At 41.1% G+C, this 13884-nt stretch overlaps 1 protein-coding gene across 1 annotated transcript; it reads left to right on the top strand.

The window, feature by feature from the left end:
• The first annotated feature begins 5 nt into the window (after positions 1-5).
• On the top strand, positions 6-13501 carry RFNG (RFNG O-fucosylpeptide 3-beta-N-acetylglucosaminyltransferase). The gene is made up of 9 exons (XM_044419939.1): positions 6-217; positions 1100-1802; positions 4141-4189; positions 5887-5989; positions 6299-6452; positions 8144-8229; positions 8348-8513; positions 10208-10293; positions 10471-13501. Exons 2-9 carry the CDS (start codon positions 1302-1304, stop codon positions 10535-10537), a joined length of 1212 nt encoding a protein of 403 aa, XP_044275874.1. The 5' UTR covers positions 6-217; positions 1100-1301; the 3' UTR covers positions 10538-13501.
• Positions 13502-13884: the final 383 nt, after the last annotated feature.

The following is a 13884-nucleotide window of genomic DNA, read 5'->3' as shown; positions in this document are numbered from 1 at the left end:
CTCAGACTTGCACACGTCCGTTCTACAGGTGAAGCCCTTAAAGGGGCCACGGCACCTTCTGTGCTTCTCCTGCTCCCCCCGCCCCCTCCCCCGCGTAGCTGCTGCAGTTTTGTTTGATGATGGCTCCGAATCATGAGCTGAGGAGCTGCTAAGGATTGCGAAGCGGCGGCTCAAACTTCCGTCGCTGCAAAAACTTGTTTGAAGTTGCTGCTCATAGGTAGGTGGGAGGCGAGAGGAGGGGCAGAACGTCCTTTCCCTTTACGGGAGAAAGGGGATGCTCAGGTGTATGTGTCCTTGTTGCCAGGGCGACGAGCAGGGGGTGTGGAAGAGCAGTGGTTCCCATGACAACCGGCCTGGGGAGCCTTAAAGGCCTGGAAGGGCTTTTACTACGGGGGCTTTCAGACATAAACCGTGATTCATTCTATCTGCTTCAGGCGTTGTCGGGGGCTAATGAGCCAATATGGGGAAACGAGACCAAATCTAGTCTATTAGAAATGGTTGGCTCACCCCAACTTTAAACCTATCCATTGCCCAAAATTAGCATAGTCCTAACGATCAACTTGATTCTATGTATGCTTACTTCAGTGTAAGTCTTATTTTTTGAAGTACATGAAAATCACATCTAGATAGATATTATGGAGTTGTTTGCGGGGCACACCCGTTGCAGAGAGATGCAAATTTAGGATACTGACATCACACAATGCCAAGAAGTGGCAGTACCTTCATAACAGAGGAAATCCTTTGTATGCAGACTTTTCTTAGCTCAGTCTCCTGCAAAAGGATCAGGTAATAAGTGACTGGAGACACCTCTACTTTATGCTTTGGAAAGCTGCTGCCCATCACAGTAACACTAGAGCAATGGTTTAACTCTGTATAAAGCAGCTTCATGGGTTCATGAGGAGGAAAAAATGCAAAGAAAGCCGCCTCTTTGCTGAGCTTTAATCTGGCTTGCTTTTTGTTTTATGCTGTCTTTAAACATTTGGTCTCAATAATCAGGATTAAAGCTTGTTTTTTGTTAAAGCAAATTAACATATAAAATGACTTGAGATATTTTCCTCTCTTCCATGGAACAAGCACTGACTTTGTGTTTTATTATTAGGATGGTCATCCCAGAACTCACAAATTGAAAGTTGGCAGCCCCTGTGGTGTATGAGTCCCTTAAAGGTGATGTGGCATGGCTGGAAAATTCCTAGGACTAGACACACAACTGAGCTAATTCATGATCGTTCTCAGAAGCTTCATTGTCTCTTGGAAACAATGTCCCAGCTTTACAATATGGCAAGGGCCCTTGGGGCTGAAGAATGAGCTTTTCCTGCATTAGGCTTAGTAAAATCTGCTTCCTGCTCTCAGTTATCATTTGTGCAGTTCTCCTCTTGCTAATCCCCAAATACCAGACCAGTTGGAAATCTAAGAGCTACCCACAGCCAAGACCACCACTTGTTGTTAATGGTTCCAGCAAGAGCGATACCCCACCACAGCAGGTGGAGTCTGGCTCCATTGATCGTTTGGATGATGAGACTAACAATATAGTACCCTTGGTGAAAGTGGAACGAGTAGAAAAATGGAGTCCGTATATCATAGACACTGGCAGATCCAGACTGAAAACTAATGATAAGATGAACAGGAGACCAAGTCATCCATTGTACGATGTGAAGAAAGACCATATGGAACTTGATGAAATCACTACTAAAGAAAAGCTGGAGTTAAAGGATCTTTTTATTGCTGTGAAAACAACAAGGAAATACCATAAAACAAGGTTAAGCTTGCTCTTCCAAACATGGATTTCTCAAGCCAAGGGGCAGGTAAGAAAGCTAAAATATTTAGAGCCAGTGTGGTGTAGCAGTTAGAGTGCTGAACTGGGACTCTGGAGATCTGGGTTCCAGTACCCACTTGCCCATGAAACTCACCAAGTACCATCGGCCAGTCATTGAGTCTCAGCCTGATCTATGTTACAGGGTTGTTGTGAGAGTAAAGTGCAGAGGAGGAGGACTATGTAAGTCACCTCACATTCCTCACAAGATGAAAAAAGAAAGGATATAAATATAATGTAATAACAAATAACTAACTTAACAGTGTGTTAATTTTGCCAACTCTAATATTTTACCACAATAACTTTGGACATTAGGGGGCCCATGGAGCATATGTGATTTAAAACTTCTGTTATCTATCCGCTGTTGTAATGTCTACAGTTCAGTTTTCACATCTTCTTACTGAAAGGGATGAGGAGACATTTTATATAGTGAAAGTGATTCTAATTTGTCAAAAATCAAGCACCACTGCAATGCACTTCTGTACTTTTATGTGCACTTTGTTGTTTAGAGTTGCATTTCATAATATTTAGAAGGCTAAAGAGACTGGCAGAAAATTCTGTGAATTTGACAGCACCAGTGGACAATATTGCACATAAACTTCATACAAAAGGCATTATAAACTCCAAAAGACTATATTAGGAAGAAGAAATATATTTTTAAAATAAAAGCCAAGAACAAAGCATGGGAGAACAGATAACACAAACGAAGTGCAGCAGTCTTAAAGATGTCATATTGGATTGCTTGAGCACCACCACCCTTCCAATAACAGTGACAACTTCACATGACTTAACAAAAACGGGTTCCCTGTGTTCTAGAATGAAACACTCTGTAAACAGGAACAGCGGAGTCTGTGGCGAGTGTCTTTGGCAATGGGTGAAGCAAAGGGTATATTTGGTTAGAGTTCAGGTTTCTCAGGGAGCCTGGACTGCTAACTTTACTTTTCATGCTGCTATCAGCTACCATAATACAACTTTTACATTACTTACATTTGGAACTGCACATTTAGTACATGTGTAATGATTTTAAAGTGTTAGGTTTGTAAAGTGTTATGCATGTCTTCCTTTAAATTTTGGTAAGTTTCAGAAGTGCAAGGAGGTGGCAGAGGGGGATGAGTGGGTGAGGTGATTGGTTGGTGACTGAGTGTGCATGAGCAGAGCTTGAAAGTGTGCAAGGGGAGAGAGAGAGATACTAGCAGTCTGTCATCAGTTGCCAGTCAGGTGTGGTCAGTCAGCCGTCTGCAGAATCTGAAGAGGCATGTCCTGCTTACTCTCCTTTAATATGTTTGGACTGGAGTGTCTTTAACTTTCTTGTTATCTCCCTCTCTTTCTCTTAATAAGTACGTTGACCAGTCTATTCTATTTATCTCAGTTTATTCTTTCCCTTCTGCACTTAGGTTTCTGTCAGCTTCTGACTTTCACACCTTATAATATTTGACAATATTAGGTTTTGATTCTCCATAGTCATCAAAGAGGATGCGGGCCAGAGTATAGTTCAGCTGAAAAAGGTGGCACAGGATTGAAAAGTGGTGAGATTTGGCCATAGGATCACTTATAGTTGGACATGAGTATAAGTTGCTAATATGTCCGCTAACTATTCTTTCCCTTTCCTTTTGAATCTTACAATGCTTTTCAAAGCACCCTATGAGATTCTTATGAGAAGGCTGCCTTGTCAGATTGTGAAGACCGCTGACTGTCAACAGCCAGAAGACTGCTAGTATCTATTTCTCTCCCCTTGTACACTTTCAAGCTCTGCTCCTGCACACTCAGTCACCAACCAATCACCTCACTCATTCCCTCCTTTTACCCCCTCCTTGCACTTCTGAAACTTACCAACATTTAAAGGAACACACTCATAACACTTTAGATCATTAAAGTGTGGTTGCACATGAACAAAAACAACAGAAAGGACTTAATAGTGTCAAAGAACAAATCTAATATTTCTTGTAAATCTGCTAACTGAGCAGTGAGTGACAATGAAAATATACTTTTTGTAGCATGACCTGAGTTAAACAAATAATATATTTACTTTTACCTTTTGGTTTTGAGATAGGCATATTAGTACTCAGCTACATTTACTCTATAAACCTAGCTATTTGTATATTTTGTTTTAATGTGGTGAGAAACCTTCCTTCCCCACCAGAAAAAAGCTTAGAAATGAACTAGAAAGTTCTTTTTCAGCCCAACATGTAGGAAAGAGACACTTTTGCTTGAAGCACCTGGAAACCCATAGAATGTTCTCTCTTTTCAGTGTCTTGACTGAAACCATCATCAGTTTTTCCTTGAAATTTTCAAGAAGTGGAGTAGTTGTTTATTTTTCATGTTTCCTACAGGCATTTATATTCACTGACTGGGAAGATCAGGAGCTAAGACTTAGAGCAGGTGAGCTGCTTCCCATATTTCTCAAAGTAGGTTTGGAGGTTTGTATTTATACTATGACATGTTAAAGTTGCTGCTGTCTTAAGAGAAGGTCTGTAAGTCAGCAATAGAGCACATGTTTTGCATGCAGGAGGTCCATGTTTTGGTCTCTTGCATCTCTTGTGGAAAAAGTGGAAGTATTTTTAGGTAGCAGGAGATATAAACTATCTCTGCTTTAGACTCTTGTTTACTCTGTTTGGAGGAGTTCTCAATATTTGGCTAGATTGGGGAGAGTCAATGAGAGTCAAAATTTCATTTTGAAGAAGATCTTGGGGCTGCATTCTAGTGGGTAGGGACACAAACAAAAGTGACTGGGGCTGAAAAATTCATTACTCCCAAATGCCATTGTTATGCATACATATACAGTAAGAAGCATGTCTGCTCAGAAATAAGCATGAGCATAATGTCTGTTCACAGGAAAGGACAAGCCTCTGCATGTCTTCTTGGAAGCAGAAGCAGAACTGAATTACTTAGTAGCTTTTCCCAATGGCTCTACCCTGTCTGTCCTTGGGGAACTTTTATCTCTTATCAGCAACTGCCCATGGAATACTCATAAGCAAAACATGAGTGCAATAGCACGTTTCTGTCTATCATCTTCAGCAACTGACATACATAGGTGTCTCTTGTAGTAGCATACAGTAGCCATTAGCAGCCTTTTTCTGCATGAATCCGCCCAGTCCCCCTTTAAAACCATCCAAATTGATGGGTGTCACCACATCTTGTGGAAATTAATGCCACAGCTTAAGTATTCACAGCATGAATTGCTTTTCTCCATCCCAAATCTCCCATCAATAAGCTTCATGGGATGGCTCTGGGTTGTAGAGTGGAGAGGGAGGAGAGGGCTCCCTGTCCACTTTTTGCACAGTGTGCATCATTCTGTACACCTCTGCCATGCCTTCTGATACCCTTTTGCCAAACTACGTAGTCCCAGATGTTGTAACCTTTCCTCATGGAGACTTACTGCAACCCCTTGATTTGCCAGACTCAACATAATCGTTCTTTCACTGAGTCTGTAGACAATAATAAAGTATACAAATTTCATATTGTAAAGAAAATTTCATAAGCATCTATTGTAACTATTTTAGGTCTGACAAATATGACTAAGATCGCAGTGGTTGAAGATTATTATTCTTGTTGTGTATTGCAGCTCTGCAATAAATAAAGTAAACTGCTTTGAGCAGAAGCAGTATGTGTTTTAAGGCCTTGTTTTCTACTGTGCATATGATTATGCAAGGAGATTAAGTCCCTGTGTAATTAGTTGCTTGTTCTGCCTTCCTTGAATGTGCTTTCTTTGAGGGGTATCCTAATCATTCTGATTGTATAAATGAACTTTGCTGTCTTAAGTTCACAACTTACCGCTAATGTAGATCTAAAGTTTAGCTTGCATTTGTTTTGTTTTTGTTATGCATACTGTCCCATATTACTCAATGGAAAATTGTAATGTCCATGATGTTGAGCAAGACTGTCTTGCCTATATGTTTATTGTTTCCAGTTTGCATTTCCTGTAGCCCATAGATGCAAGGTCAGGATCCTGTTCTGCTAGTATCAGGTTTCTATTTCCCATTGAATATGTGGCAGGCCATTACATACATGAGCCCCACAATGTCTGTTGACTTCTACTAATCATGTAGCTTCCCCCATTGTAATTATTTGTTTTACAGGGGACCGTGTAATCAATACCAATTGCTCAGCTGTTCACACCCGCCAAGCTCTCTGCTGCAAGATGTCAGTAGAATATGATAAATTCCTAGAATCTGAGCGAAAGTAAGTAAGAGACACATTTTGTCTGTTGGTGCTTGACATTCTCCTTTTTGGACTGAACAAGCTACCCTGATCACAGTTTATAAGCCTAAAAGGAAAAAAAACAAATTTGGCTGAAAGCATGGGTAGCCAGTCAAGTTATGATTGTGATTTAAATTTATGCAATTAAGAAAAGCTTCTTCACATGTCTCTTTTCATCAGTCTTTTACCATCATTAATCCTGAGAAGTAGAGAGCTTCCCAAAGGAAGTTTGATAGAAAGAACACTTCATGCTCTGACCTTTTCTGTGTCTCTCATCTGCTTTTTCTGCAGGTGGTTTTGTCATGTGGATGATGATAACTATGTAAACCTGAAGAATCTTCTGCGTCTCTTATCTGCTTTTTCACACAGTCAAGATGTATATTTGGGAAGACCAAGTCTGGACCATCCTATTGAAGCAGTAGGCCATGTCCAGAATGATGGATCAGTAAGCAGGCACACAAATTGGGACTTTATTTTCCAAAATGGAGCAACTCTCAATTTTCATCTAGAGTTCTTCCTCCTCCTTTGTTATTTGTTACTTTCCACTCTACACTAGCATGGGGCTAGGGAACACTTATGTAATACATGACCCAAAGTGAATTTCTGCAGCTTCAGAGTCAATTTTTTTTCACATTTAAAAAAAAAAGAAGATTCAGATTTTTTTTTCAAATATCATCATAGCCTTCTCTACTATATTGATATGAGAGAAGGGACACAATGTCTGTGACTCAGATGGAAATGCACACTTCCCTGAATTAAAGTGATTACTTGCATTCCTTTGTAAAATACAACCCATTTGTGAATGGTACAAAAATATTGTACCCTTCAAAAGCAAGATACACAATTGCTGCCCATCTCATCAGTAGCCAATATAGCAGAAACATTTGTCAGTGACACAGTCAGCTAAGAATTTTTTTAGCAGTCATTGTGTAACTTCTGAGCTTTCCACTGAAGGAAATCCAAACCTATTACAATTTCAGGGCTTGTCTTATATTTAAGCACCAGCTTGGTATGCATGTAAGTGCTCAGAATTCTATATAGGTGAGTGAGGAGGCTGAGCAAGAATGTACTGCTTCATCTCTCCAATGAGCCCATTATAGAAAACGGGGGATGCTGGAAGAGCTCAGCCTCCTCCTTTGCACCCAGCATAGAAACCTAGGTGGCATCCCACCTTTGTCAACAAGCAAGCTAATAATTTCTGAGGACCTGTTTACCCAGCCTTTGTAAGGAAACAAGCCTCTTTCACAGCATAGTGATTCTGCTCTTGATGTACATGTCAGTGCCATGGTGCATTTGTATTGTGCAGGCATTACAGACAGATGTGTCTGATGCAGATCTTCAGACAGTACCGCCATAAGCCCAGGTGAATGTAGTCTTTCACCTGTAGCATGTGGTAAGGCATACTTTACTGAGCTAATTAGATGTAACAGTAAAAAACATATCTACCAGTTTTAGCGGACATAGGTAGCTGGTAAGCTACATATGATTTCTCCACACATAACAATACAGCGGCAAAACTCAGGTTTTGGGGTAAAGAAGCCAGGAAAGTAAATTGCTGCAGTGTGAAATGGGTTAGGGTTCCATGTGGAATGGAAAACAAACTAGTTTGTGGATTAGGCCGTGCTTGCACTAAGCAAGTCATATTTCCATTGCTTATTATTGTCCTTGCTATTCTGTACTTTGTAGGGAAAAAAAGCTGCTGATTATTCTGCCTTGTATTATGTCACTTTTGTGTATATTATGCCACTTTGTCGTAATCCCATATACACTTATAGTCCTGTACTCATTTACTTGAAGGCAAGTCCACTGAACTCATTCGGCTGCAGTTTTATGAATAGTTTCATACAAGGAGTGCAAGACCTGGGGTGTAACTAGATTTGCACTATTGTCTTCTCAGCATTTCTGAGTCCATTGAAAGTCAGATCATTTTCTAAGCCCCCTTAATAAAAGCTTAACACGAACGGATTGATCCTGGGATCAGATTGTGATACAGACCAAGGTTTTGGGGGCAAATGTATCAAGTATGTTTGGCAAATCAAGACTAAGCTTTCTTAGACTTCCTGCTGTTATTTCGATAGGTTTTGACTAAAAAGGGAGCACTTAGCTTTCTTCACACATCTCTGTTTATCTTGCTAGACTTCTGCAAAGTTCTGGTTTGCCACAGGTGGTGCAGGATTCTGTATCAGCAGAGGCCTTGCCCTAAAGATGAGCCCCTGGGCTAGGTATGTACGTTCTGGAAAATATGCTGCCACCCCCACAACCCTGAGTTACTTTCTGAGTTAGTCCTAACCCTGACAGGGTCTAGGAGAGTTGCATTCTCTGGTTCCTTTCTTTGAACAGCCTGGGGAGTTTCATCAGCACTGCAGAGAGGATTCGTCTCCCTGATGACTGCACCATTGGCTATATCATCGAGGGGCTGTTGGAAGTGAAACTGCTGCACAGCCCCTTGTTCCACTCCCATCTGGAAAACCTGCAACGGCTGCGTGGTGAGGCTGTGCTCAAACAGGTAAAGACAAATCCAGCCTTTTCTTGTCCTTTCCTAAAAATAGATGTATTTACATAGATTGGTAGATGAGCCTAGTCTAAGGATTGACTGGGTGTAGTGATGCTGAAGATGCAAACACACACAGGCAGCAAAACCTCACGCTTGTGAAGGCATAGCACAACCATGGGAAGACTAAGGAAGGGAAACAATGAAAAAGGGAAATCTGTACAGGTGCTTAACCAAAATCCATAGATATCAATGTGCATTCAAGTTACTGTAGTGGGGCGAAAGTGGGTGGCAGGGCAGGGTGCATCAAAGAAAAGTTGGGGAGATGTTGAGCTTCCAAGTGGGTTTTGAAGAAGACTTTAAAAGTAGAGCCAGTTCTCTATTTTCTTCTCAAATGATGGCAATAACTATTAAAATAGCATCCTATGAATTACTTGTATGCTTGTGGTCACTTGGTGTTTTTTGGTTTTTGTTTTGCTTCTCTCTCTAGATCCATACTATCCTTGAGTATTAGGATAATACATTAGAACTTTCCTAATGAAGTTTTCTGCAACAGTGGATATGGGTGGCTGCCAGATAAAGGGAATGAGCCGCATCTTGTATCAGCTTTTTAACAAGAAAGCACACACTTCCATTTTTTGCTGCTCATCCTATTTCTGTGTAGCAAAAGAGAATAGCTTTGTTGCATTCTCATTCATGGCCAGCAGGTTATCTTATGCGGCTGTCTCAGACATACTCCCCTGAACAAAATATCCTAACAGCAGCAGAAATACTAATCTTCCAAAAGTTTGTTGCACATTCAAGCCTATGCTTAATAAAGTTTTCCACCAAGGATCAGATGTCTGTTGCAGTCTCTCTTAAAAGTGAGGCTAATTTAAATTTGTCCCGCATGAAGGGCTTCCTAAGAGAGTTTATCTGTGGAAATGTCCCATATGTTTTAAATCTTGTTGTGTCCATTTGCTGAAACATAATCTCTATCCCTGTCCCTGTGTCAGCAGCCTCTACAAATGTATTGCAATGATGTGGAGGTGCTATATCCATTAGGGCTGGTGCCTGGTGGTATGTGAGTTTGAAAAAACGAACATTATTAATACCCCATGGAGAAGTGTCATAGGAAAGCATTTTGACAAACTCCATGTGGAAAATGTAAATACTAAGCTGACCCTCAGTAAGATTAGACTTGACTTGAATGAGTGTGGTTATAATTTCAAGGCCAATTTTATTGGCTGGAATTAACAAAAAACATGCATGGCAGCTCTTAAAGATGGGTCTCTAATGTGGCTAGGGAACACTAAATTCAGAAGCATAATTTCTAAAAATTGGAGGTGTTGGTTGTTTGATTTGGGACAAGACTTAGGAACTGTTCCAGGCCACTTGAGGCTTGGGGCAGGGACATTGAAGACATGCTTTGTTTTGGTATTGTTCGTTTTGCTATAGGTGGGAAATGTGCCCTCTTGGGCGCTTCTTATCTGGACCCAAGCTGTGTTTGCACCTTCCTGAAAGATGAGTGAGAATGCCTCATCAGAAGCCTATTTATGGCAGCCATTCATTTTCACATGACTCCTGCTGTGTATGTTGGAAATAACATGAGGCTTCCCCTCTCTCTGGCCTCATCCAGCTTTTAATTTTTCCTCAGATCACTTAAGTGTATTGTTTGCCATGCTGTGGCCAGTGCAGTTTCTGAGTCTGCTCATGTGTGTTTGTTCCAGGTGACCTTGAGTTATGGTGGTCCTGAGAATAAACATAATGTTGTGAACGTGGGTGAAGTGTTCAGTGTACAACAAGATCCAACTCGGTGCGTACATCACTGCTTTCCAAATGAAATCCTTTGCTATTCTGAGTTGTCCAAGAAATCCAAGCACTGGAGGAAAAAATGGCATTTCTTTAGCCTGAAAGTAGTAGCAGGTTTGCATATTTGTAAGCCAAGGGGCTTTGAATCCTTTGACAATTGTTTCTTTTCCTCTCTTTGCAGATTCAAATCTGTCCATTGCCTCCTCTACCCTGACACTGTATGGTGCCCCACTCCAATGGTGAAATGACATCAGTCACATGTATCTCCTGTGTCTTTGAGCAGACAAAGCTGCATTTGCGGGAGAAGAGCAAAAGTCGAAGCAAGTTTCCAGCCACGTCAGCCACTGTTGGAAATGATCTTTGGGAAACTCTCTGGCTTTGAAACATTTTGTAACCTGTTTCTGCAAGCCTCTTTTCACCGCTTATCCAACCTCATATATGTCCTGTTAAGATCAAACCTAATCCCTACTGCAGCCTTCTCCAAGCTGGTACTCTCCAGATGTGTTGAATTACAGTCCCCATCATTCTGGTTGGAAATAATGGTTATCATCTAAAGTGGTGGTCCCCAAACTTTTTCAGGCTGCTGTCCCATTTCCTCTTGGGTGACAACCCTAGTGCCCCCATGCCTCTTTCTTTGTATTGGATCTCTTTAAATTAGCTCTACTGGAAATTTAAAACAACCACTCAGTGCCCTCCTGGATCTTTCCACTGCCCCGGGGAGGGGCAGGGGACATTACTGTCTGCTGTGGGAATCACTGATCTAGAGGATACCAGATTAGGGAAGGTGGTCCTACTGAGACTATATTGATAAAACCTCAGGAATGCAACAGTCTGGCACTGTAGCAATATGGTTGAGGGTCAAATTTTCTGTCAGTATATCTGCAGCAAAGCACAAAGGCTTAGTGTGAGAGAGAAAATTGCACATGGGAAGATAAGTTTTGTTTGGGAAAGCATCACTTTCAAGAAACCAGCCTGTTTGCTCTGTCTCTCCATGTATATCTTCCTAGGACCACAGTAGGTGTGCTGGAGATTGCTTTTCCATTAGTGCATAGACGACCAGTGTCTACAGAAGACACAGCCCCAGAACTATTATGCTCCTGTGGTTTAGGCTCTTGACTTTATGGCCTCTTAAAAACTAACTAGTTACCAGCCTTGACTTGAATATTCTGTGCCCTAACCACTAAGTATTTCAGGTTAGTTAACATGTATGCTGGCTGGACCACCATATATATAATCCTTGCTTTTTATATTGCAGCTGATCTTCATATCCACAAGCAATAGGCTGGATAGATAAGGAAAGAATATTTGTAACTTGTTTAGAGAATGGGGAAGGTGTGTTCTTTTAAGAGCCTTTGAGTCTTCTGTTATTGAGTGAATAAGCTCTATAAAGCACACTTCTGAGCCCGGAGCTGAGAATCTCCTTCAGTTTGTCTTTGGCCAGCATAAATGATACATTACGTACAGATGTGGTGTAATAATCCTTGTAAATATTGTAGTAATGTTCACCAAAAGGCAGAAGGTTATGTTTTGAAATAAGGTGAAAGAATAGGAATAATATGTGCTGAGTCCTGAGATGAAATAAATAGTAGTTGATATGTTGACAGCTTAGCAGTTGTTTCCCCCATGAAAGCAACAAGGGTGATAGTCTGATCTTTAACATGAAAACTTATGCATTAACCTTTTACGGTAAGTGTTGAAATTTGTGTTTGGGAAAGCACTAAGTGAGCAACTCTGGTTGTGATGGAGACAGTATTTCCTTGAAATATTTATTTGTTCCATCCTTTCTCCAGAGGCTTTGCACCCATCCCTTCTTCACAAAGGAGAAGGAATTTCCTTAAATGTTTGTTTTTGCAGCTTTTGTGCCTGACGTGCCTGCATGCTGCAAGAACCAGAATAACAGTTGTGGTTATAAATAATAGCCTTCTGATGTTTTCCATCATCACTCCTTTTGGCTCTTATGATGACAATTGTATGCATTGCTATCTCAATTTTAGGCATTCCTGTCACTTTGATGCATCTTTTGACAGAATTGGCACCTAGAAGCTGAAGCAGCAATGGATCACATTATTAGCTATGAAGCTTTTTTGAGAGTGCAATTTGACATTAGCTTGGTGATCTAAAAAACTCTGGTAACTGCAGGTGTGTACAAATCTGTTGTAAAGAGCTGGGCAGGGCAAGGTATCATTTTCTTGTTGTGGAAAGTAGCTTTTGTTCTGCATCGATCTTTGCTTTTCCCTTTAGATCTCTTCCTCACACTGCTTGGTTGTATACCTCCTCCTTACAATGGTCTTTAGTTTGTCTTTGCTCATCATCAGTCCTACTTGTATCCCCCTCCAAAAAAGCTATAGAAATATGCCCATTAGTTCCATATAGTTTTCATTATTAATTCTGGATACAGAATTTTGTTTCCTTGGCACATCATTTTGCCTTCTGGACTGTACAGTCTCCCTGCTTTTGTGCCAGTGTAGATCACTGGTGTAGGTTGAGCTGCTCAGACTCATGTTTGGAGTGCTGCAGCCTTTGTTTCTATGACTGAATGCAGGAACATTCCCTGTGAAACTGCCATCACTTTCCAAAAATAAGCTCCTGTAGAAATACACAGTTTTCTTACCATGTGTGAAAAAAGTTGAAATGGTGATAAGCATGCATACACAGCACTGCAATACGATTGTGTGGACCCAGCATCTTCAGCATGATATTGCTAATGGCTTTCTATGAACATAGCAGCGCTAAAGTGGGGGTGAGGCCCTTCCAGTGTTGTTGGTCTGGGGCTCCCATCATCTTTTTCAGTGACTATGCTGGCTAGTGCTGATGGGAGTTGTCTACCAGCACCTGGAATGCCACACATTCCCTAGCCATGTCTTACAGCTGTAGCAGAATACAATCAGAAGCCATGTCTGTGACATACAGAGAAATCTGACTGGATGTCACTCACGGACAGAAAATAATTTTGAAGTACAGGAGGAATAAACTGACAGCACTCAAGTATGTAATGAGAGAGTGCTAGTTTTCCAGGCTCAGTAAGGTCAATAAGACCATTACTTGGTTCACGTGCACCACTTTGTCAAGGAAGTTATGCTCGATTTGCTTCTCTATCAATTTTCTTGTTAACCAAATGACGCTTGCATTTACTAGCTCAATTGCTTTCACAGTTCTCTTCTAGATGGGAACACATATTTGATTTGGTTCTTTAAAAATATTCATTTGCTGGCTTTGCACTGAATTGATTTTGTCTTGTTAGACTGCCTTCAACAGCTAATTAAGGTGTGTACATCATTGCTTATAATGGGTGCTTGCTAAAAACATATATTAAGGGTGCAGTTCTATCAGTTTCACCCTTGGTGATCGTGAGCCCCCTTTGCCTCCTGCTTTGCATTTTTGCCTATTTGGGGTTTTTTGCCCAACTGGTGAAAACATTTCAGCAGGAGTGCAAGGAAGCTGGGAGAGGCTCAGGATAGCTTCATCCTGGGTTCTTCCTTGCCCCACGAAGTATCACATTTTTCCTCTCAAAAGTTGACCTCTGAAGCCAGCTGGTGTGCTTCTTTCTGTGCTGGTGGGAAGAGTTTCAGGGGCTCGATCTCCAGCTCCCCCTTCC

Source organism: Varanus komodoensis, unplaced genomic scaffold (genome assembly GCF_004798865.1).
Source record: "Varanus komodoensis strain SLA01 unplaced genomic scaffold, ASM479886v1 scaffold11, whole genome shotgun sequence".
Lineage (NCBI taxonomy): Eukaryota > Metazoa > Chordata > Lepidosauria > Squamata > Varanidae > Varanus > Varanus komodoensis.
The sequence above is the reverse complement of the archived record's forward strand: the minus strand, read 5'-3'. Positions and strand labels throughout refer to the sequence as shown.